The 23,832-nt window shown below is 39.8% G+C and overlaps 2 protein-coding genes across 2 annotated transcripts; both read right to left on the reverse strand.

Annotated features, from left to right (window-relative positions):
- Nucleotides 1-4,636: 4,636 nt before the first annotated feature.
- Nucleotides 4,637-7,571, reverse strand: LOC124370601 (zinc finger BED domain-containing protein 6-like). The gene is made up of 2 exons (XM_046828892.1): nucleotides 5,258-7,571; nucleotides 4,637-5,038 (listed from the first exon to the last, which is right to left on the reverse strand). The coding sequence occupies exons 1-2, from the start codon at nucleotides 6,998-7,000 to the stop codon at nucleotides 4,793-4,795; spliced, it is 1,989 nt and encodes a 662-aa protein (XP_046684848.1). The 5' UTR covers nucleotides 7,001-7,571; the 3' UTR covers nucleotides 4,637-4,792.
- Nucleotides 7,559-10,161, reverse strand: LOC124370609 (zinc finger MYM-type protein 1-like). Its single transcript, XM_046828901.1, has 3 exons — nucleotides 9,886-10,161; nucleotides 7,763-9,661; nucleotides 7,559-7,678 (listed from the first exon to the last, which is right to left on the reverse strand). The coding sequence occupies exons 2-3, from the start codon at nucleotides 9,149-9,151 to the stop codon at nucleotides 7,559-7,561; spliced, it is 1,509 nt and encodes a 502-aa protein (XP_046684857.1). The 5' UTR covers nucleotides 9,152-9,661; nucleotides 9,886-10,161.
- Between the last annotated feature and the right edge of the window lie 13,671 nt (nucleotides 10,162-23,832).

The following is a 23,832-nucleotide window of genomic DNA, read 5'->3' on the forward strand; positions in this document are numbered from 1 at the left end:
AAAAAATTTTAAAGACTAGCACAAACACAACGCATCACTGTCAAACTACACCAGGAGACATGCACGTAAGAAGGAGGATATCGTCGTACTAATTAGCAAACCTCCTAAGTCCAAAATGGCATATTTTACAGGGTGAACTATAAACCGCGTAGAAAATGTTATAGTTGTTACTAATGGTATTTATACAGTATTTTATTTAATAGTAACCATTTAAACCTGATTCTGATTAATCTTCAATACATTTTAATATTTATATATATTTCCTAGGAGTTAAGAGGTTTTCCTACAGTTTGCATTGGAGATAGGAGGTTTTCATACTGTAACATATTTTACTAAACTATTGGACTAGAGGATTATATTAGGAAACAAAAGTTACACTTTATACACAAACATTGTTTATTTATATACAATTAACTCCTTTGAACAGGAATTATAGACGTATATATATATATACAGCTGATTTTACTTGTCAATGAAAGGAAGGTCATCATAAAATCGATGGTAATCAGAGGGTACGATGGCTTTCAAGTCCTGAAGATCGTTGTACTTTCGTTTTTTAATTTTGAGTCTGGTTTTGTGGAGACTTGGTAATTTTTCAAAATCCATCGGCAACACTGCGAGATTTTTTCGCTGCGGAAGCTCAGTCCAATCCTCAGAAAAGTTGAGTTTGAATTTAATAATTCCCTCTGGCAGGTACAGGAACGCTCTTATATCAGTAACACAGGATGATCCTGTGCCCACTCCTGGTCGGACACTTTTATAGAACAAATGTTCATCAAAGGACTTGAAAAATCCATGTTCAATGTACTCTACGGAGTACGGTTGAGCTATTCGAGCCTCCTTGACCACTGCAATATACTCCGCTGGCACGTTGATGTTTTTATGTCGTAGCCTTCGCTCGATCGTAGAGTGGATGGAGTCAGCCTCCATTTGCGTATGGCCAACTTCGAGGTACTTTTGTTCTATGACAATTTGCTTCTTAACTGCAATGTGGAGCAAGGCATTTGATATATTAGTGCTCCGGTTCTGATATGAGCAGCCGTCACTGTATAGGATTATCTTCTCCTTACCTTCTGGCAAAGGAAGGAGCGAGAGAACAAAGCTTGATGTAATACTTGCAAATTCATTTGATGATAAGCTTCCTTCTGATTCATTCCAAAGGAAGCAGAAGCCATCCTTTGTCTCTAAATTAAAAAAGGTTAGGTTGTGAATGGATAGTTTCATTTTGTAGTATAAAGATGAAACATTTGATTTGGGACCCATCAATAGTGATTGTAAGTCCATGGTAAAAGTAAGATATTTACTGTTCTTTTTGTCTTCTTCCTTTTCCATTCTACTCTCTTCTTTTCTTATAATGTGAGCTTCATATTTTGTCACCTCTAAGTTTCCTGTTTTAAAAGACTCACATCTGTCACATAAATCTTTTTTTGGTCGAAATAATCCCAGATTATTATCATCAAATTTATTGGAAAAGGTACAAATAGAAACTGGGCCTACATTTTTCTTTTGGCACCAATCACTCTTGTAGAACATATACAATTCCCTCTTTGATGTCCAATTAGGCTCGACATATAATTTTTTAGATGACTGTCTGCAGTAATGCGACTCAAGTTTTGGCAATGTTGAGAAGAAGTCTTCCAGATTTTCAATTTCTTTCGATTTTCTTGTTTTCTTTGGCCTTGAAACTTTTACATTGTCATTCTCTTGATCCCTGCCGTAAAAGATTCCATATTCTGGCTCATCAATGTTACCATCTTCTGAGTCTTCATTAGGCGCCTTTTGCCAATTTTGTGCTGTCCAAGATCCAATAGCTAAAGTGTTTAAAAAAAGTGTTTTACAAACACGAACTGTAGAATTTCCTTTTTTTAGAAAATACATACTTGAAAACTTTCTTTTGCTCTCGTCAACTTCTTTTCTATTTCTTGGTCGTACAGTTGCTGTCTTTTTTGTTAAGAACTGAACAAAAATCTTTTTCGCTTGCCAATCTAGGCTCCAAAACTCATGAAAATTTCGTTTTCTGTCATTTTCTGTAATTGAAGAGCACTGTATTTGCCCGTTTTTCTTACTTTTGCATAAACATCTGGGCTTCATTTCTCTTGGTTTTTTTTATGTCATACTTCCACTTTCCATCATTAAGCTTCTTTTTTCCTAAATATTCTTGTCCTAATTTTCTTCCTGTTTTAGATATATTGATTTTCCAATCTTCTGGTTTTACTTGGTGCCGCTTCTTGCGTGTTTTTAACTGCGGATCATTCTCTAATATTCTGTCATCCCTATCTTCTTCTAGATCACTCTCATTTGGTTGGTAATCATCGGTCTGTGTATCTTCGATTTCCATTTGATCATCAGAATCACCAAGCTTATTTGTCAAATCCTCTAAATATCCATCAACTCCAGACATAGGTTTTTTTCTTGTATTTTTTCAACAATTTTTTCTTCACAATTATTTTTGCATATTTTTGATTCATCATCGACATTATATTGCTCCTCATCTTCATTTTCAATGTGATCCAACAAACCACTGATATTTTGTATCGTATCAGGGTCAATAGAGATATTACCAGTAGTAGCAATGTCCATTAAAAAATCATCGGGTTCATTTGGGAGAGGAGAAGGAACCGATATTAATATATCACTACTTAGTAAGTTCAAATGAATGTCATTATTACTTAGGCAGGCCCGTAGCTAGGCCCTTGGAGGCCCCGGGGCAGAAAGTCCATTCGGGGCCCCCTTTGTTATATATTTCGCACTTTTATTAATTAATAGATATAAGCATACAGTAATTGGATCTTTAGGCTTAGAATTTATGTGCATTTTTTTATTATTATCCTATTATTATTATTATTACCTTTTTTTCTTATTATATATATATATATATATATATATATATATATCGTATGGGGGACAAAGGCAGCTATCCATAAATAAAATTTTTCTTATTAAATCTATAATACTTAATTGTTTGCTTAAACTATGTTTACAAATTTCTACGGTAAGTCATAAACTGGTAATGATTTTATATGCAAATTTGTATGACTCCTGGCCCTGGTGCCATTAGTTTGGTTTTTAGAGCCATTATTTTTTCAGCTTACCATTGTGATTGGTATTCTATTTATAGTGCTGAAAGGAAAATGAAAAACATAATTATTTTTTCAAATTTTATTCACAATAGATAATAAATAAATAAAGACATAAGTGCTGATGTCTTAAAACTTTTTAGTCTCTTCTTAGGCCTACATCCAAGCAATGTAGTTTAGTAGATAAACATACAAGTAATATCATTAATTATGTAATACCTTTGAATACACAATAAATTGTATATTTATTTATGGTGTTTATGGTAATACCATTAATTATATATGATCAATGGTGGTAATACCCACTCATTCTCAAGTTTAAAATTGCCCAACTAGTTTGATAGTGAGAATGCAACTGAACTTACTAAAAAGACTTTCTTCTTGACTTGACACTAGCAAAAACATCAATAATTTGGTCAAAATCTATTTTTCGGGCTCTGTCATTTTCAATAGACAAAAGAGCCAAATCAGTGAGACGTTGTTGGGACATGGAGCTTCGCAGGTAGTTTTTGATGAGTTTTAATTTTGAGAATGATCTCTCTGCTTTGGCTACTGTCACATGGACTGTGAGGTAGAGGTGGGTCCAAGTAACTGTAATCGCTCCTTTGTAACTGGTACTCGCCTCTCAAAAAGTAATCGATTACTCTAGGCGTCGAGTACCAGGTACAAAGTAATCACTTCCTCACCGAACGCGGCTACGCGGCTACTGTCTAGCAGTAACAGTTACGTGTAACAGTTTTCGTGATGAGCCCCTCCCTACTACTGCAAATCTAAGCGATTACTTGGCATAGTACTTGTATTAGTAATCGAGCTGAACTAAAATTCAATGGTACTACTGAGTAAATTGCATAGCAAGCATTGAGTACAACATATTTGATAGCCTCTATTTTTTTGTACTCAATTATACGAGAATCAGTATTTAAAATAATCATTTGAGTTACCGTATCTTATTATCTAAATATTAAAACAAAAATATAATCAAGACAGAATTAAATGTTTAAAGTCAGGCATTAAAAATAGTACTGGTTTATCATATTACTGAACTTACTGAATGGCAAACAAAATGTGTGAGTTTTCCATTTGCTACTTACAGTAGTTAAAACGTTATGGTAAAAAAATTGTGACTCAGAAATATTCAGATTAAAGTCAGGTTCATAAAAAAACTCAGAAATTCCAATTAGGGTTTTCAGCTGTTGTTTATTTCGTATTTACGAGAGTAACAAGTATATTTTAAATAATATACCAACAATCTTAAACAAACCATCTATTTAATCTTTTTATGATTGCTAACATCACAAAAGTCTTTGGGATTCCTTTATGTGCAAATAACCTAAATGAAAAAACATATTGCAGATAACTGTAACTAACTATATACAAACTATATAAAGAAAAATCATTTCCGAGAATCAATATTTCTTGTATCGAATAACATTATAAAAAACACATCTAAATTAAGAAAAAATAACATGTATCAGTCTGTTTTGTTTCAGGTAACTTATACTTAGGCATTAAATACGAAATAGGAACAAATTAACAGAAATGACATTATTATAATAAGATAGTACTTCATAACATCATAATAGAAAAAATATCAAAAGATCAACTAGAGTCATTAATATTAATTATGTAGGTGTAATTACATACAAAACAATGAGTTTCGAAGAACTGTAGGCCTACCCTCGATTCACCAGAGTTGCAGTTTTAAAAGTCTTGGTCTACTTTAGGTTTGTGTTTAAAAACATCAGTTCATTTACTTTTTTTGTTGTTAAACGGGTTCTTCTGTCACTTATAAAATAACCAGCTTTAGAGAACATCCTCTCACAAGGGACGGATGTTGCGACAATGCCACAGCTCCGAATAAATACTGTGGCTAGATGGGGATAAATGTTTTTGTGGCATTTCCACCACTCCAGTGGATCCTTTTTCCTAGATATTGGACTGTCATCCATGTATTTTTGTATCTGTAACAATTTAGAATAAAATTTGTAGGTTTAAAAAAAGTTAAAAACTGTAGGGTTTATTTTAAAACATTTTTTTCAATGAATTTAATGGTTAGGTTAGCTTGGAATGCAAAAAGTAAACAAAATGTACGTTGTGTCGTTCAACCTAAAATGAACAAAGGGGGTTACAAATGTAACTTTTGTAATTTTTGAAAATATAAAAAAGTAATAATTAATTACCTCTTGGATTGCCATTGAAGTGGGATTGGATTTCGGTTTCACTTTAGCAATTATTTCCTCAACATCATCCCAAACTGAAATCTTTTTCTCGGTAGATTCTGTTTCTTGGTCTGGTTCAACTTCATTATCACTGAGGTCCTCAGGATTTTGTTCATTTCTTTTTTGATTTATGACTCCAACTAATAAATCACACAGGTCTTTCTTGATTTCAATGGTTGTAGATTCTTCTAGAAACATGTGATGTTTATAGCGGGGATCGAGGAATGTGCAAAGTCTTAAGGTTTTACTTTTTTCCAAGTTCGGAAATCTGTCATCACAGCTTTTGAGCATGGAATTAAGCACGTCTTTCACACTTTCTTTAGTAACATTAACAGAAATTTTCTTAAGAGCAGACTTCAAACCCCTTGTTATTGGGATTACTTTACTGGCGTTCAAATATTTTTCGCTACTCATCTCTTTGGTAACTTCTTCACATGGGCGTAGGACGTCACACAACTGCTTACAAATTTCCCACTCATCCGAACTTAATGGGGTCAAATCGGTATCCAGGATTGCTAGGGAATATTTTATAGCCTCTTCCAAATCTACGAACCTTTGTAACATGTAGAACGTAGAGTTCCATCTTGTAGCAATATCCTGCAAGATCCTTTTAGGCTGTTTGGCTCCCTGCAACTCCTGATACTTAATCAGTTTTTGTGATGCTTTGTTACTACGTTTAAAGTGGGAGACTATAGTTTTGACTTTTTTTATCAGGTCTTCAACAGGATGTAATGATTGTTGGACAAGTAAATTTAACTTATGAGCGTAACAGCCATAGTGTTTCATCTTCAACACTTTTGTTACTGCACTAGTAATGTTTGAACAATTATCTGAAACTATCATGGATACTTTATTTTTTATATCCCACTCATTTATAGCTGAAAAAATTTCGTCTGCTAAGTTTTTAGCAGTATGGGTTTCTTCGAAAACTGAGCATTGAAAAAGTACTGTTTTCATTGAAAAATCTTCAGTTATGTAGTGGCCTGTGATGCCCATATAACTGTCGTTTTTACTTGATGTCCATATGTCTGTTGTAAGACAAACACTTGTTGCTTCCTTCTCTAAAGTATGTTTAAGTGTAGTGCGGGTTTCTTCAAAAATAGCTGGCATCATTGAGTTAGAAAAATATTTTCTACCAGGTATTTTATAGGAAGGACAGCAAGTTTCCATGAGATTTTTAAAGCCTCTGTCCTCTACCATTGAAAATGGCTGAAAATCCCAAGCAAATAATTTTAATATGGCCAAGTCAATTTTATTTTTATCCGATGGTGTGATTTTTTTAGGCACAAATGACGTAATTGGTGTTTGTTTTTTCTTTGATGGTAACGTGTACAAAGGGACTGTTACATCTGTGGTAGTCTTACTTGTTATTGTACTCGTACTCGGAAACATCACTGAAGGCAACAGTCTAGCTGTGTCGGGAAGCTCTACTGGCTGAGATTGTGAAAACTCGATAACTATAGGTGTCTCTTCAGTAATAACGTTAGTTCTGTCTTCATTACTGGTAGCTGGTAACTCTACTGTTGCGGCAGGCAATGAAACTGTTGGATGCTTCCTTCCCATATGTTTTTTTAAATTAGAAATAGAACCAGTAAAAGAAAATTTCCTTTTACAAAGCTTACAAATTGCTTGATTTGTACCTACTGGATCAAAAAAGTTCCAAATCTCACTCGTCTTCTTACGTTTTGCTGCTGGAGGCTCCATTTAATTTCAAACAACACTTTATTACACAATGAAATAACCATGCAACTAACTAACACTTTATAAACATTGCACAACACACAATATGTTTTACAATCTAAGCTTACTACACGTTTACCACAAGAGAGCCAAGAAGTATACTTATATTGACGACGAAATGAAAATATAATGGAACTTTATGGAACGGGAATTCGTTTAGTTCCCCCTCCTAAGGGGCGCGGGATAAACCGAGTAACCGACCAATCTGGTTGCTGCGCTGATGACTAAGACATATTCCTGGAAACCCCAACCAACCTCCTCCCCCCATCCTTTGTAACCTGCTGAACTGAAATAGGGGTCAATGCACCAAATGACGAATGCAGACTGAGTCATGGGTGGAAACGTGAGTACAGGATGTAATCGTATTCGTTGGAACAGGCGGACAAAAACGGATTCCTGGTTCCCCAGTCTACGATAGCAGTTGTGTCCGCAAGAGTAATCGCGATTACAAAGTAATCACTAAAAGTAACTGGTACCAAGCTGTACCAGTAATCGTTGTAATCGGTACGGCAAAGTAATCGTTTAGCGCATCTCTACTGTGAGGTACATAAAGCATGCTGTTAGTACATCCGGGTAGGTTGATGCTAGGGAACTGTTTTCAATGAGTAGGAGATTTGCAACTTCTTTTACTTCTTTGAAATCCTTTAATTTGGATTGAAAAGCATTCCTTACTGATAAAATCTGAGCTTTGAACAATGGCGTTACATCATCTGAAAATCTGCTTACAAAATTATCAGCTTCACAACGCAGTTCTTCATCTGAACATGAGGCCAGGAAAGAAGGGTGAACAATTTTATAGGCATCAATCACTTGCTTCATGCCTTTAAAACGGTTGTCAATTTGTGGCACTATAGTATCAACCATTGGGAAGAATATTGTCACTCTGAAATTGCTTTTAGGATCTGTCAGTCTTTGGTCTTCACAAAGTTCATCAAAGTGCTTTTTTACCTTTCTTGCACGTTGGCCAATAAATTCATGGGTAATCGTAATCCCCCATTTTGAACATACTTCTTCTGCTTCACTACAGACTTCTTCAAAGGACCAACGAAGTTCGGTTACTTTCAATAAAGCATTGCCTAGGAGATCGTACGCTGTCATTAAATCAATAGATTCCGTTTGCAAGGATTTTGAGGCAATGTTTATTTCCCCTAATATTTTGCACTGGACAGTCAAGAGCAAAACAAAACTAAAAGATTCTAACCTTTTTTTGAGCCCCTCAGCTTCATTCCTTTCCTTTGGCTTTTTGTTTGTCAAAATTATTTTATTTAAGGCTTTCATTACATCACCGAACCTTTCCTTTAAAGCGTACACAGCTTCATATCTCCCTGCCCAACGTGTAGGGTTTAAAGTCTTTAATGTTACCTTGTCTTTAGGAACAGGAGCCTTCGGATTCTCTGTACAACCAGAAACGACTTTTAGTTCTTGCCACCGAACAATGCTGTGGCCAAAAAAACTGTAAATATTTTGCACCGTCTCAAAAAATTGTGCTATTTCTCGATTGCATTCAACGGCATCTTTAAGAACCAGATTCAAATTATGGCTGGCACAGTGAATGAAATAGGCATGGGGTGCAAGTTCTTGGATTCTCTTTTGTACTCCATTATACACACCACTCATGACCGATGCACCATCGTATCCTTGTCCTCTGCATTTTGTTATGTCAAGGCCTTTTTCTGAAATTGATTTTATGATGACGTCTTCTAGCCCCGAAGCGGTTTGGTCAGTAACTGCTGTGAAAGATGTAAACGTTTCACAAATTCTCAACTCACAAGGTTTTCCGAGTTGGTCATGGTCAATCTTTACATAGCGAAAAACTTCGCTTAGCTGATCTACTTTACTTACATCTTGTGTTGTGTCGTAAATTATGGAGAAAAAAGGCGCACTCAAAAGCTCTTCATTAATTCCACTAAGCACTTCACTAGCCATCAGAGAAATAATTTCATTCTGAATTGTTGGACTGAGATAATTAACAGTACCACTTGGCCTTGTAATTAGATCTTCTAGGATAGTGTCATATTTTGACAGCAATTCAATCAATGATAGAAAATTACCTTTATTTCTATCAGTGATATGCCAACTGTCTCCACGAAAAGGAAGGTTGCATGTTGCCAACATAAGGGAGACATCTAAGACCCTCTTCAAAACTTTCCTCCAAAAATTCCGCTCCTCCTTCAAACCTTTTTCTAGTGCATCGTCTATTGAGCCATGACGTCGCCATTGCTCATAAACCAAGCAGGAATCAGCATGGTGCTGTGAATTCTCATGTGTCTTTATGCGATCAGACAAATGTTTCCAGTCCCTTAATCCTGAATCCCATCCTCCTACAGGTCCTTTCTGGGGAAACAACCAGCAAGGTTGGCAATAAACACAATCCAATTTGGACGAATAGCACAACCAAGTTCTTTTCAGTTTGAGCCCAGACTTTGACTTCAGGGTAAAATAATTGTCTGAAAAGGACCTACCTTGTTTTCCATCATATGGAAATGGGCCAACTGGTTGATAGGGTCCTAGTCCTAATTCAATTATTCGTTTTTTCACCTCTGGATCGATGATCTGGTCTGGAAAATGGGGTTCTCCGGTGTTTAAACAAGTTTCATTAATTTTATTCGTCCGGCTACATTCCACCTGTTAAGTAGATTGCAATGCATTAGTATTTTTTTCTTTCAAACATGATCATAACAATAGGGACTTACTGTAATTCCATGTTTACATGGAAGTAATACTGTTTACTTCCATGTAACCATGGAATATTTTATCGTAGGGATTCCATGTTTAGGGCGATAAAACAGCATATGTTGTTATGTTGAAAAATATAATATAAGTATTCTGTACTTGGCATGTCTACTTACTTGATCATTTACGCCGATCAGTTCACTGCTTGACGTAGGACTTGTTGGAGGTTTGGCACAATTTTCTTGTTGATGCCCTAGCCCTAGGCATGTTACTTCTTCATCAATACTTTCTTCAGCGTTATCTTGAGCTGTAACTTCCTCTTCAATCTCATTTCCTGGGACTGAGGCTGCAATAAAAAATAGCAAGTCAAAATAACATTAAGTTACATATAACATATAATTTAAAGCCAATTTTAATAACATTGTAAAGATATAATAAAATATATAAAATATATAAAAATATATAAAAAAATATATAAAAAAATATAAAAAGAGTAGATACATGGCCTCATAAATAATGAATGTGCAAGCGAGTGTGGTGCATTTTTTACATCATATTATCACAAAAAGATATAAAATTACTATGATAGATATTCATGCTGTGCTGCTGTGCATGTATAAACAAATAAAATACCTACACAGAAAGAAGTAGAAACCAAAGGAATCATAAAAATCACATAAAAAATTAAATGACCACTACACAATAGTAGGTAATATTGTTACGTTTTTACAAACTAAATAATTCTTATGTGGGTTTACAAATAAGCAACACGATTATTAGTTACAATTAATAATGTTTATTAAAGCTAATTTACAATAAGGACAAATAATTACTTTAATTGAAAGAAATTACTATTTACAATTATTACTATTAATTACAACTCCAATAATTACAATTACTATTATTAATATTTGCTAAATGACTAAGATGGCTTCTGCAAAACTAATATTATTTGCAATCACAAATATAGCTAATTAACAAGTGGCTTTACTGTCTCTTCTGCTTAAGTCCAATTTGCTTATGGTTTCCCCGTTGTCGTATCCTTCCACAGGAGTTGTCCAATACTGCGCTGAATCTTCCGGTCGATCCCACGATGCGACGATTCCCAGCCCGTAGGGGGACGTCTTACTCTGACGTTTAAAGGTTGGCGACCTTTCGTACCCCGAGCTAGTGCCAGACACATCTCCAATCCTGGCACTTTTCCCTGTCCCATCCATAAATCCTACCTATTCCTAATTCCTCCCTTTTCCTGACTGGATCGTGCTATTGTTTGCGGGGAGTGCTTGAACTGCTACACTCTGAGAAGGTGTAGCAGAAGAGAGCTGATGTGAGCTTGCTCTGCCGAAGCAAACGGTAGTATGAATCCTGGTGCCAGCCACTTCGGTCCCTGGTCAGGAAGTGATTATTGGACAGAAATGTCGGAGATTTCTGTTGCCACGTGCGAGCCCGAGTCGTGCGTGAATTCCCGACTCGGTTAAACGAGATAACATCGGGCCCCGGGGAACTGGGGTAGGGTGCCCTGCCAAGCTTTGGCTGACAGGTTCCCGAGGGTATACCCGTTCCCGATGTCTCGGCCTGCACCTTTAATCACGATGCGCTGGTTCAAATATTGAATGGCTACATTAAACCCTTCTCAAGCAAATGATAGAGTTGTAGAAAGAGATTCTATGGATCTGGAAAAGAAGCGTGCTCTCTCTTCAGAATCTGAAGAGGAAACAAACAAACAGAGAAAAACTGCAGACAAGAAAACTAATATTTAAAATCTTCCCACCCCACTTTTTCTAGTATTCAAACACAAAGACGATACTCAGAACTTGGCAAAGGTGAGCCCCTTCCTTGTTAACAAGGCTCTAGTCGGAGTGGGCGGCTCGCCGTCTTCTGTTAGGAAGCTCCGTAATGGAAGCATCTTGGTAGAGGCTGCGAACGCTCCACAGGCTCAGAAATTTCTCTCCATGAGATCCTTTTACGACAAAGTAGAAGTCGTTGTCCATCCTCATGAGACATTAAACTTTTGCAAAGGAATTGTATTCTGTCGCGATATGTTATGTTGCTCAATTGAAGAGTTGAAAGAAGAACTGAAAGATTGTCTTGTGACTGATGTGGTGAGAATAATGAAGGTTGAACACGGTGTACCGACACCTACACCAGGTCACATTTTGACTTTTGCCCTTCCTCACCCACCAGCCACAATTAGAGCAGGATATATTTCTCTACAAGTTCGCCCATACTTTAGAAATCCTCAGAGGTGTTATAGATGTCAACGTTTTGGGCATTCGAGCAAAACTTGCAATAACCCTGAAACATGTAGTCTTTGTGGAAAAAGTGGTCACAGTGACAAGGACTGTGCCGGTGGCGAAGAACAGTGCGTCAACTGCAAGGGCAAGCATCCTTCAAGCTCTCGCAGTTGTAAAGTATACATAGAAGAAAAGGAAGTGCTAAAAATAGTCACTAGCGAGAAATTATCTTTCGGCGATGCTCGTAAAGAATATAGGAAACGACTTGGGCAAACCCCGAAGAAGGACGTATCCTATTCTCAAGCTGCCTCTGTCCCTGTGCAACCGAAACCGTGTTCTTCCTGCTCAGCTCTGGAAGGCATGGTTAGAGAACTAACCCAACAGGTTGCTGCTTTGGTACAACAACTTAGTGCCAAGTCCTTCCCATATAGTGGAGGCACTGATATACCAGACCTTGCACCTTCTGTGTCTGTAAGACCGGCTATACCTAGTCAACCCAAGGGACGGAACACTTTAAACAAGCAACAGTCTACTGAAGGCCAGGTTGCTGCTCAATTTTTAAAAACCCCTAACGCTGGAAGTTCCAGCGTGACGGGAAAGAAAGATATATCTCCGGAAGTACGCCAAAAACTCGTTTCTGGAATAAATCAAAAAATTGCCTCTAAAGTGGTCGAACGGTCAAAGGGTGCCAACAGAACCCCTCCCTCATACCAGTCCTCCAAATCCAGCCTAATGGAGGAGGATTTGTTTGATGACGACCTTAGGCCACATTCAGAAATTGAAAAAACTACTGTAAATTTTAAACAAAATCAAGGAAAAACAAAAAACAAAATTACTTTTAAAACCTAATTTTATATGAATATTATACAATGGAATATTAACGGACTGCGAAGCCATCTGGAAGACCTGAATCTACTAGCATCACAAATAAAACCAAATATCATATGTATTCAGGAGACCAAGCTTCGCCGTGCATGCCAATTTTCCATCAGGGGATGGGATATCTTCCGCCATGACAACCATAATGACGGACATGCATGTGGAGGAGTTATGGTTCTCGCGAATCCTTCTCTGAATACAGTGGAGGTACCTTTGAACACACCTCTACAAGTAATATGCATAAAGATTGACATACCGTTTAAATTACATATCTGTTGTGTTTATGTCCCCCCGCCACCAGAATGTCTTCCAAGAGAAGATCTAGCGGACCTTATTAATCAATTGCCTCGTCCTTTCGTACTTGTGGGGGATTTCAACGCCCACCATCGTTTTTGGGGCTCTACTACTTGCTCTCCAAGGGGCAACATGGTTTCCAAGGTCCTTGACGATCTGAATCTTGTTTTATTAAACGATGGCTCGCCAACTTATCTTTGCCCGAGAACAGGTTCCTGGTCAGTATTAGACCTAACCGTGTGCACACCACAAATTGCTTACCGCTTCGACTGGTCAGTTTCCTCTGACCTTTACGGTAGCGACCATGCACCGGTCATAATTAAAGTTCTCGATAATCCAGGTAATGTTCCCCAAAGACCTAAATGGGTACTTGATAAGGCAGATTGGGGCAAATTTAAACAAGTTTTACAGGCACCAGATGTTTCAACATCAATAGACATAGACTCCGCCGTTAACAAGATAACTGTTGCCATTTCAAGTGCCGCTCTGGAAAGTATTCCAAAAACAAAAGGAATCACAAAAAGAAGAAACGTACCTTGGTGGACAGAAGAGTGTAGGATATCGCTTCGGGAGCGCAGGAAAGCCTTGCGGATATTTAATAGATCTCCGACCGAGGAAAACCTCGCACGATTTCGTCTTGCCAGAGCTAAAGCTCGTCTCATATTTAAAAGATGTCGACGAAATTCGTGGAAGGAATTTACTTCCTCGATTAACCGTACCACCCCTTTATCTCTGGTGTGGAGGAGACTAAAGGCAGTTTGCGGAAAACAGCCACCTCTGCCTATTCTTGGCTTAAGGGTGAACGACATCATATTAACCGAGCCGAAAGATGTGGCAAACGCTCTGGCCTCGTCTATTTCTAACGTATCGAGGACGACGTCCTACAGTCCTTTGTTCCAGCGATATAAAGTACAACATGAAGCACAGCCCATAAATGAAAATAACTATATAAGTCCCTTAAATTTATTGTTTTCCCTTGACGAACTAGAATCCGCTATTTCTCCCATTATAAACTCAGCTCCCGGTGCTGACGACATCCACTACGCCATGTTGAGAAACCTTCCTGTAGAGGTTAAAGCGTGCCTCTTGTCCCTTTTCAATAGAATTTTTCAAGAACGCAGCTTTCCAAGTTCATGGCGCAACTCTCACGTTGTACCATTATACAAACCTGGCCAAGACAAGTTCTCCCCTGCTAGCTACAGGCCTATCTCGCTTACCAGTTGTCTTTGTAAGATACTGGAGCGGATGGTTAATCGTAGACTGGTATGGTTCCTAGAACACAATAATCTCCTGTCTCCACAGCAATGTGGGTTCCGTCAAGGCCGTTCAACTCTAGACCACCTAGTATGCCTGGAATCGTCAATCCTGAATGCTTTCCTTGAACGGAGGCAACTTGTTGCTGTATTTTTCGATATAACAAAAGCGTATGATACAGCTTGGCGTAGGGGAGTTATAAACACCCTTTCAAATTGGGGCGTCGGCGGTAATATATTATATTTTATCAAAGGTTTTATGGATGAACGTTCTTTTAATGTAAGACTAGGAACTCATTTGTCCGACATCAAAATTCTTGAGAACGGTATACCTCAAGGGAGTGTCCTTAGCTGTACTCTCTTCGCTGTGGCCATAAACAGCATCACTTCCTGCGTCAGAGCTCCTGTCAGATGCTCTCTATTCGTAGATGACTTTGCTGTGTTTGTCCCTGCCAGGAGGCTGGCTACTGCAGAGAGGTACCTTCAGCTCACCATCCACCGTCTTGAAGATTGGAGCAACCAAACCGGATTTTCTTTTTCTCCTTCAAAGACTAAATGTATAACTTTTTCTCGACTGAGGAACGTCACTGATCCAACTCTTAGGATAAATAGAATAATAATCCCAGCGAGTCGCTGTGTGAAATTCCTCCGGTTGTGGTTTGATTACAGACTGACGTGGGTTTCGCACATTAAAGAACTTAAAGCGAAATGCCTAAAGAGACTTAACGCGATGAGAGCTTTAAGCGGAACGAAGTGGGGTGCAGATAGAAAATGCATGCTTCAGTTTTACAAGGCATATATTCGATCTTGTATTGATTATGGATCCCAGGTTTATTCTTCTGCCAAGCCAACAGCCCTTAAAATGTTGGACTCAATCCATCACTCTGCCATCAGATTGGCTACTGGGGCTTTTCGTTCCAGCCCCGTTGTCAGTCTGTTAGCTGAGAGTGGTGAGCCATCCCTATCTTTGAGACGTGTTCAATTGGCTATGAACTATTTTTTAAATTTAAAATCAAGGCCAGAAAATCCGGCCTTCGAGGTAGTCCTAGACACATCGCTTGCTCCCTTGTACCACAATAAACCTAATGCCCCCGCACCTTTTGGCATTAGAATCCTGTTACATCTCGCAGAAGTGGACATGAGAGCGATTGATGTTGAAGTATGTCACGAGATGGATAGGCCACCATGGACAGTGAGAACTCCCAATGTAATACTGTCGTTATTACAGTTGGACAAGCAAGACGCATCACTGTTGTCCACAAGCGCCTGTAGAGAAATTTTGTCATCCTGTTCACCCTGCGATGTCATCTACACGGATGGCTCAAAGAGTGAGGCAGGAACGGGTTGTGCCTTTGTCACTTCCAATAGAGAGTACAAATTCTGCCTCACTCCTGAATCTTCAATATACACAGCAGAACTAACAGCTATATTGAAAGCGTTAAATATTGTATGTCCAAGAACAAATAGGGTGGTAGTGTGCTCGGACTCGTTAAGCGGTCTTCTGGCTATCAAGGACATGTACTCCAAACATGTCCTGGTTCGTAAGATCCGCTACGCTTTGAGCGAGATGATGTCGCGGGGTATCGCAATTACGTTACTATGGGTACCGGGACATACCGGAATACCTGGTAACGAGATCGCAGATAGGGCAGCAAAGGAGGCAATCTCTCTGACTCCATGTACTAGGCGATCAATCGCGTCCGATCTAAAGCCAATTGTAAAGTCACGACTACAACATCAGTGGAATATATCGTGGGATCAAGTGGCCAATAACAAACTTCGGCAGATTAAATACACAGTAAAGCCTTGGTCGACTGCTTACCGCACTAACCGCAGAGAGGAGGTAGTACTGTGTCGACTCCGTATCGGACACACTCGCTTCTCTCACGGTTTCCTAATGAGTCGTGGTGATCCACCGCAGTGTGCGGAGTGTAATATGGCGTTAAACGTCAGCCACGTGTTGATAGACTGCCGCCTCTACGCCGGGCAGAGGAGAGCACATCGTTTGCCAGGCCGGTTAGATGAGTTGCTTGGTGACAAAGAAGATGTTTTAACAAAGCTCTTTAGTTTTCTGGAGAGCACCAAATTAATGTCCAGAATATGAGTGATATAGTACCTGATTAGTTTTAGTAAACATTTTAACCGCTAGTTTTAGGTAAGGGTGAGCCCTTTTACAGTTCACCCCTGAGTTGTTATTTAGTTTTAAGGCTTTTAACTAGCACCGCCTAGGTGCAATCTTTTAAATTTCGTTAGAAAATTTATGTGTTTTCATCAAGGGTAGTAAAAAAAAAATTAAAAAAAAAAAAAATTCTGTGAGGTGAGAGACACCACTATCTTAATATGTAGGTGTCACGTAAGGAGACGGGCACTTTTGTCCTTCTATTGATTTGTTATTTATTATTGGTGAGGGTGGGTCCCTTTACAACCTTCCTTCACTAACTTACCTAGTTTTAGCATTAGATTTTGTTATATTTATTATCGTTATTATTTATCTGACATATTTTAACTATCGGGCCCCTTTACAGCCCCTCGGTTAATTTTGTTATTTAGTTTTAGTCCTCCGTCCACTGTTGTTGTTTTTCTTATAGTCTTAATGTGATAATGTTATTTGACACAGCGATCCGCTATTTATTCCTTGTACTGATAACGTGACACCATATTTCAAAGTGTAGGTGTCCGTTAACCCTACGGGCATTGATAACCTGCGTGTTTTATGCCCTTATTAAAAAAAAAAAAAAAAAAAAAGCGACGATTCCCACAGCAGTATCTCCGCAGGCACTCACTATCACAGGATCCGTGTCACGACACTCACTACACTGCCTCACTGGTACTCACAACTCCCCCGGCTCCCCAGTAGACGGCCTTATATAACCTTCTAGCATTCTTTCTAGAAGGGTCTATACCGGTGGGCTCTGGAAGGTCTAGAAGATTCCGGAGTCAATGGGCAGAGAGTCTTTTACCAGGAAGACTGCTCTAGACTTTCTATTGTCATCAGCCTATTCAGAAGAAAGGACTGGCCCAGCCATTTATGAGGGTGTTGATGGCTCTCGCAGAAGGATTTATGGCGGTCCCTTACGTCAACAGCCAGGCCGCCACCGCAGCCGCCGCGCGACGGCCAGCTCCGTGACACTGCCCTCTCCTTAAGGCTGATCGTCCCGATCAGTGTTGGAACCATGGTAAGACGCTAGACGATCTAGGTGGACGACGAGCATCTTGCCTCTTGGGTGTCTTTGGATTCGGTAGACCACGTCGTTGATTCGTGTCACCACACGATAAGGTCCAATCCAGTCCTGTTGAAGCTTTGGGCACCTTCCCTTCCTCCGCAGGGGACTGTAGAGCCAAACCAAGTTGTTCTCCTGGAATTTAGCTGAGTTGGCTTGTCGGTCGTAGCGAGCCTTCATCTTGTCACTGGTGACCTTCAGGTGCTGGCGAGCAAACTCGTGAGTGTCGTGCAATTGATCAACGAGTTCCGAGGCGAAGTCAGTCGCTGGCCTCTCCTTGTCAGGTGGTAGGCCGAACATGAGATCACTTGGTAGCCGAAGTTCTCTTCCGAAGACCATTCTTGCTGGGGTAACACCAGTTGTTTCATGGCTAGAAGATCTGTAGGCCAGCAGAAAAACTGGCACCTTCTTATCCCAATCCCGCTGGCTGGTGGAGACAACTTTCCTGAGATGACCGACGAGAGTCTTGATGTATCTCTCAACCATCCCATCGGATTGCGGGTGAAGCGGGGTTGTCCGTGTCTTATGCACTCCCAGACGCTGAAGAACATCCCTCATCAAGATAGAACCGAAGTTCGTCCCTTGGTCGCTGTGTAGCTCACGGGGTACCCCGTACCGGCAGACGAAGTCGTTCACCAAGCATCCTGCCACAGTAGATGCCTCCTGGTTTGGTATGGCGTATACTTCTGGCCATTTCGTGAAGTAATCCATGGCCACCAGGAGATATTTATTCCCTGCGTCTGTCACGGGAAATGGTCCAGCGATGTCGATGGCGATCCTCTCGAAGGGTGATCCAACGTTGTACTGCCGCATCCTGCCTCGACTTCTTGTTTGAGGCCCTCGGCTTCCAGCACATACATCACATTGGCGGCACCATTTCTCAACATCAGCCCTAAGGTGCAGCCAGTAGAACCGTTGTCGCAACTTTTCCACTGTCTTGTTGACACCAAGATGACCTCCAGACGCTCCGTTATGCAACTCCATAAGGACTTCCCTCCTCTTACTTCTTGGGAGTACGATCTGTTCGATTTTCCTCTTCCCGTTAGGAGCTTCCCAGATCCTTATTAGTACTCCGTTCTTGATCTTCATAGAGTCCCACTGTGCCCAGTAGCTCTTGTATAGGTGATCTCTAGCCGCGATGTCTTCCCAACTAGGTCGAGTTCCAGCTTCCACCTCTCGCAGGAGTGGTCCGATCTCCGTGTCTCCTAGCTGCTCGTTCCGAAGTTCACTCATTTCCCATCCACTAGCAGGCTCCACGGTGACACAACGTACTTCTGCCGAAGGATTCTTTTCTTCTACCTTGGAGCAGTGCTTACAGCCTTCTGGACAAGGACGACGTGACAGAGCATCAGCGTTGGAATGTTTCTTCCCTTGTCGGTGTTCAGACGTGAAGTTGTACTCCTGAAGCCGCTGCACCCATCGCGCTGTCTGCCCCTCCAAGTTCTTGAAGTTCAGTAGCCAAGTCAGGGCGGAGTGATCTGTCCTTAAATGGAAAGGTTGTCCATAGAGGTATTTATGAAAGTGTTCTAGGGACTTCACGACTGCTAGCAGTTCCCTCCTTGTGACGCAGTAATTCCTTTCGGCCTTAGATAGTGTTCTGCTGAAATAGGCTACCACGGTTTCCTGGCCATCCTGAACTTGCGAGAGTACTCCTCCTATGCCCACGTCGCTGGCGTCAGTGTCGACAATGAACTTTTCTCCAAAGCGAGGGAATCCCAAGATCGGAGCACTACAGAGAGCAGTCTTGAGTATCCCAAATGCTTCACTCGACTCTGAGGTCCATTCAAACTTGCGCTGTTCTTCCGTGAGCTTGGTCAGTGGCTTAGCAATATCGGCATAACCCTTCACGAAGCGGCGGTAATAGGTGCACAGCCCGAGGAAACTTCTTACCTCATGTTTGTTACGTGGTGTGGGCCATTCCTTTATCGCTCGTATCTTCTCTGGATCCACAGAGACTCCTTCTGACGAGACTACATGTCCGAGATAGTTTACCTTATTTTTAAATAAGTTGCACTTCTTCAGGTTAAGCTTCAAGTTGGCAGAACGAAGCCTTATAAAGATCTTTTCCAGGTTCTGAAGATGGTCTTTAAACGTCTTTCCAATGACTATGATATCATCCAGATACACTAGACAGGTTTCCCAAGTTAGACCTCTAAGCACGTTCTCCATTAATCTCTCGAAGGTAGCTGGTGCATTGCATAGTCCAAAAGGCATCACGGTGAACTGCCACAGTCCGTTTCCATTCCCTATGGAAAATGCCGTTTTCTCCTTGTCCTCTGGAGCAATCTCTACTTGCCAGTACCCACTCTTCATGTCCAGGGTCGAGAAGAACTTGCCGCCTCCCAGAGCATCCAGTGTGTCGTCGATCCGCGGTAAAGGGTAACTGTCCTTCTTGGTGACGTTATTGAGTAGTCGGTAGTCCACGCAGAACCTAGAAGTCCCATCCTTCTTCTTCACTAGTACCACCGGCGAATTCCATGGACTGCTGGAAGGCTCGATCACCCCATCTCGCTCCATCTCCTTTGTTATTTGCTCAGCTTCCTCCCTCTTCGCCCAGGGTAGTCTCCTAGGAATTTGGCGGATTGGTTGTGCGTCTCCAACATTTATCTTGTGCTGAACTACAGTCGTCCTGCCTCTTGGCCCTGTAGCAGTTTCGAAAACATCCTGGTACTCTGTTATTAACTTAGCTACTTGTTTAGTTTGTTCCAAGTCCATTCCCTTGCAAGCATCTCTCACAAATTTAGCTATGTCTTCTGGAAGATTCTTGTGGCAGGATGCTGTCTGTCTAACAGATTGCGATACAGAAGAAACTGAGTAACAGGTACCTAAGAGCTTGCCTTGTTTTAAAGTAACGGGATAGTCGTTTAAGTTCATTATGCAGACTGGAACTTCCCTGGAAGATTGAAACAGTGTCTTCCCTACAAGGACACCTCGGCCAAGCTCCTTTTCGTTTACAGCTGGGTCTAACATTAAGTTCTGTCCTTCCGGTACAGTTCTGTCGACTTCTGCTCTCACGATCTTCTGAGCACGAGATGGCAGTGTGGTATCTTTTAATAACCGCACCGAAGAAGTAAGATTTTTTCTAAGCTGAAGGACGACTTCTTCTCCGCCAACAGTCGTCACCCCTTTCTTGAGGTCTAATTGAAGGCCAAGTTTCATCATTACGTCCATGCCGAGTATAACGTCCTCCTCGATGTTAGCAACGAGAGTGTGATGTTTAAAGCATGTACTCCCGATGCAGAAGGTGGCAACTGTCTCCCCGTGAACACTGGCCAAGTCCCCAGTCGCAGTCCTCAATGTCCAGGTTGTTGGAGTGACTTTATTGGGAGGTGAACAAACATCTCTATTTACTATGGTCATCGTTGCCCCAGTGTCTAGTAGAAGGCTTCTGGGCTTCCCGTTGACTAATCCATCTATGTAGAGGCTGTTAGTCTGTCCTGACAAAGATGCCACAATAATGCTGTCGGCTGGGGCCTCAGTTTGCTGGGTTGACAGTTGCCCCTTCCTGTCAACCCTTTTTAGTTTTCCTGCATCTGCCCCCGAGAGGCTCTATCTGGGCACTTGCTTCGGGGATGGCCCAACTCTCCACAACTCCAGCAGCGGATTTCCTTCTTCCTGTTCTTCAGCGCATCCAGCACTCTCTGGACTACGTCTTCTATCTTAAAACCTTCTTCCACGCAGACCCCTCGAAGACGTGCATGTCCTTGCACAGACTGTTTTTACTGCTTCAAATTCTAGTGCTTGTGTTAGCGCCTCGTGTAATGTCTTAGGACGAGCCAACTTTACAGCCTGCTGTGTTTCAGCGTCTCGAAGGCCGTCGAGGAATTTGTCGATGGATAAGTTCTCGCAGACAGCCTCATCACAAGTAGAGTAAGCACCTCTTACAAGTCGTGCGATATCAGCTTCAAATTCCTGCAGTGATTCATTGGACTTCTGGTGGCGACTCCTGAGTTGAGACCTGTAGACCAGTTCCATGTGCTTATGTCCGAACCGCATCTCCAGTCGTCTAACCAGTTCTCCGTAGTTTTGGCGCTCCGCAGGTGGCACGGTCTGCAGGACCTTTAGCGCGTCTCCACGCAGCGAAAGGCAGAGCATGGACGCTTTTGTTGATGACGGCCAACGGTGGACGGCGGCAGCAGTCTCGAACAGTGTCCGAAAATCCTCCCAGGTCATCTTACCGTCGAAGGTTGGCACCCCTGCATTACTCATTGGTGGACATGAATTAAGCTGAGGTTCCGTAATTAATTCTGGTTTTCCATCTTCTGGGCTAACAATGGATTCTGTGCAGGTTTCTGAGCCCTTGTTTCTCTGAGCTATTTCCTCTAAGATCCTAATTCTATCACCAAATTCTTTTGAATAATCATTTAACTTGTCTTCTAATTGTTTAGGGCAACCATTTATACCTGCTTCTAGTTGCTTTTTAAATTCCTCTTCAACTCTACAAATTTTTAAATTAAACTCTGTAGCTAATTCATCTTTCATACTTTTCAAGTCATTTTGAAGTGTTTCACAATTACTATTTAATTTTTCTTCCAATGTTTTACTATTACTATTTAATTTTTCTTCCAATGTTTTAGTTAAGTTAGATTGTAACACTTTGGTAAGCTTACTTGCTTCAGTTTCAAAAATTAATATTTCGGGATCTTCACCTGCTTCTATCATCGCCTGTTTAAGTCTATTAGCTAAAACTGTTTTTGTCCCAGAAGTATCTAAGTCCCTTTCTTCTAACTCCCGTTTTAAATCAGCCACTTTCAAATCTGCTAACTTAAACCCACTAGAAGCCATCGTTTTATTATATTATTACTTTAAAATAATATTAATACAATAAATAAATAATAAATAATATCTAAAGTGTTGCTTTAACAAATCAATCCCACTTCTGACACCAATGTTACGTTTTTACAAACTAAATAATTCTTATGTGGGTTTACAAATAAGCAACACGATTATTAGTTACAATTAATAATGTTTATTAAAGCTAATTTACAATAAGGACAAATAATTACTTTAATTGAAAGAAATTACTATTTACAATTATTACTATTAATTACAACTCCAATAATTACAATTACTATTATTAATATTTGCTAAATGACTAAGATGGCTTCTGCAAAACTAATATTATTTGCAATCACAAATATAGCTAATTAACAAGTGGCTATACTGTCTCTTCTGCTTAACCCTTTGCACTCCGGAGTGAAATTTTGTGTCACTGCCAAAAACTCCAGTGGCTATTGCAAGTGTACTAGCGAAAAACTCCAATGCCATTTGATCAAAAGTGTAAGGGTTTCATAAAAAAATCATAACTTTTTTATTTTTAGTACATAAAGCCAACAATTTTGTTTTGTTTTGTTTGTTATAAGTTTCTGCATATAAAAAGAACATAAAAAATGCTGATCCAAAAAATCTTGTTTTTTTTTTTTTTAATTTTTTTATATATATTTATGTAAAAAATTATTTATAAAAATTTCACTTTCAGCTCTTATAACTGACTAAAATTACATTGACCCCCTATAAACTGTTATTATTTTTGGAATTCTTATCTAACTATTGTATCTACACACTCAAAATTTTATGAACTTACCTCGAAAATCCAAAAAGTTATGGGCACTTTATCAATTGGTGTCAAATTCTACAAATCGTGAAATGTCTGTGATATACTGGCATATTGTCTATGTTTTGGCACGAAAGATAAAAATCATACAACTTTTGCTCTGTATGAATGCAAAGTAAAGAATACAAATTTTAGATAACACTGATTATGAAAAAATAGCATTTTTACTTTTTTCATGGAATTTTACTTATGTGTAAAAATAGCTAAGTTATAAAATCTAAAAAATGTTTTCTCAACACACAACCCGTTTATTACTGTTTGTATTGCACAGCAAAAATTGCAAAGTAAAATGTTATAAAACAGAACAAACTTAAAAGTTACAAAAAATAAAGTCACTATTTACAGAAAAGGTTCATTATGAGCAAGTATGTTGACTGATGCACAGGCCATGAAGTCCCTTGTCACACCGTACACACACTGTTCTACTCTTCTTTCTTTTGCCTCCTGCTCTGATGCTGATTGGACTGCAAACACAACAGTTTCCTTTCTTGTTTTGGAGGTAAACGTCGCAAAACCAATAGGGAAGTTGGCATTTGGTCCATCACCATCACCTTGATGACCAGCATTTTTTTCGATAAGCCACTGCTTAGACAGATCTTCAACGATTGATACAGTAAAATTGTATCTA

This window comes from Homalodisca vitripennis, unplaced genomic scaffold (genome assembly GCF_021130785.1).
Source record: "Homalodisca vitripennis isolate AUS2020 unplaced genomic scaffold, UT_GWSS_2.1 ScUCBcl_315;HRSCAF=2044, whole genome shotgun sequence".
Taxonomy (NCBI): Eukaryota; Metazoa; Arthropoda; class Insecta; order Hemiptera; family Cicadellidae; genus Homalodisca; species Homalodisca vitripennis.

Excerpts from the sequence above, each read along its gene's own strand:
- LOC124370601 (XM_046828892.1), bottom strand. The coding sequence starts at position 7,000 with ATGGAGCCTCCAGCAGCAAAACGTAAGAAGACGAGTGAGATTTGGAAC. Across the intron at positions 5,039-5,257 it reads CTTCAATGGCAATCCAAGAG|ATACAAAAATACATGGATGA; the intron begins GTAATTAATTAT and ends AAATTGTTACAG.
- LOC124370609 (XM_046828901.1), bottom strand. The coding sequence starts at position 9,151 with ATGTTGGCAACATGCAACCTTCCTTTTCGTGGAGACAGTTGGCATATC. Across the intron at positions 7,679-7,762 it reads GTTGTGAAGCTGATAATTTT|GATTTCAAAGAAGTAAAAGA; the intron begins GTAAGCAGATTT and ends TCCAAATTAAAG.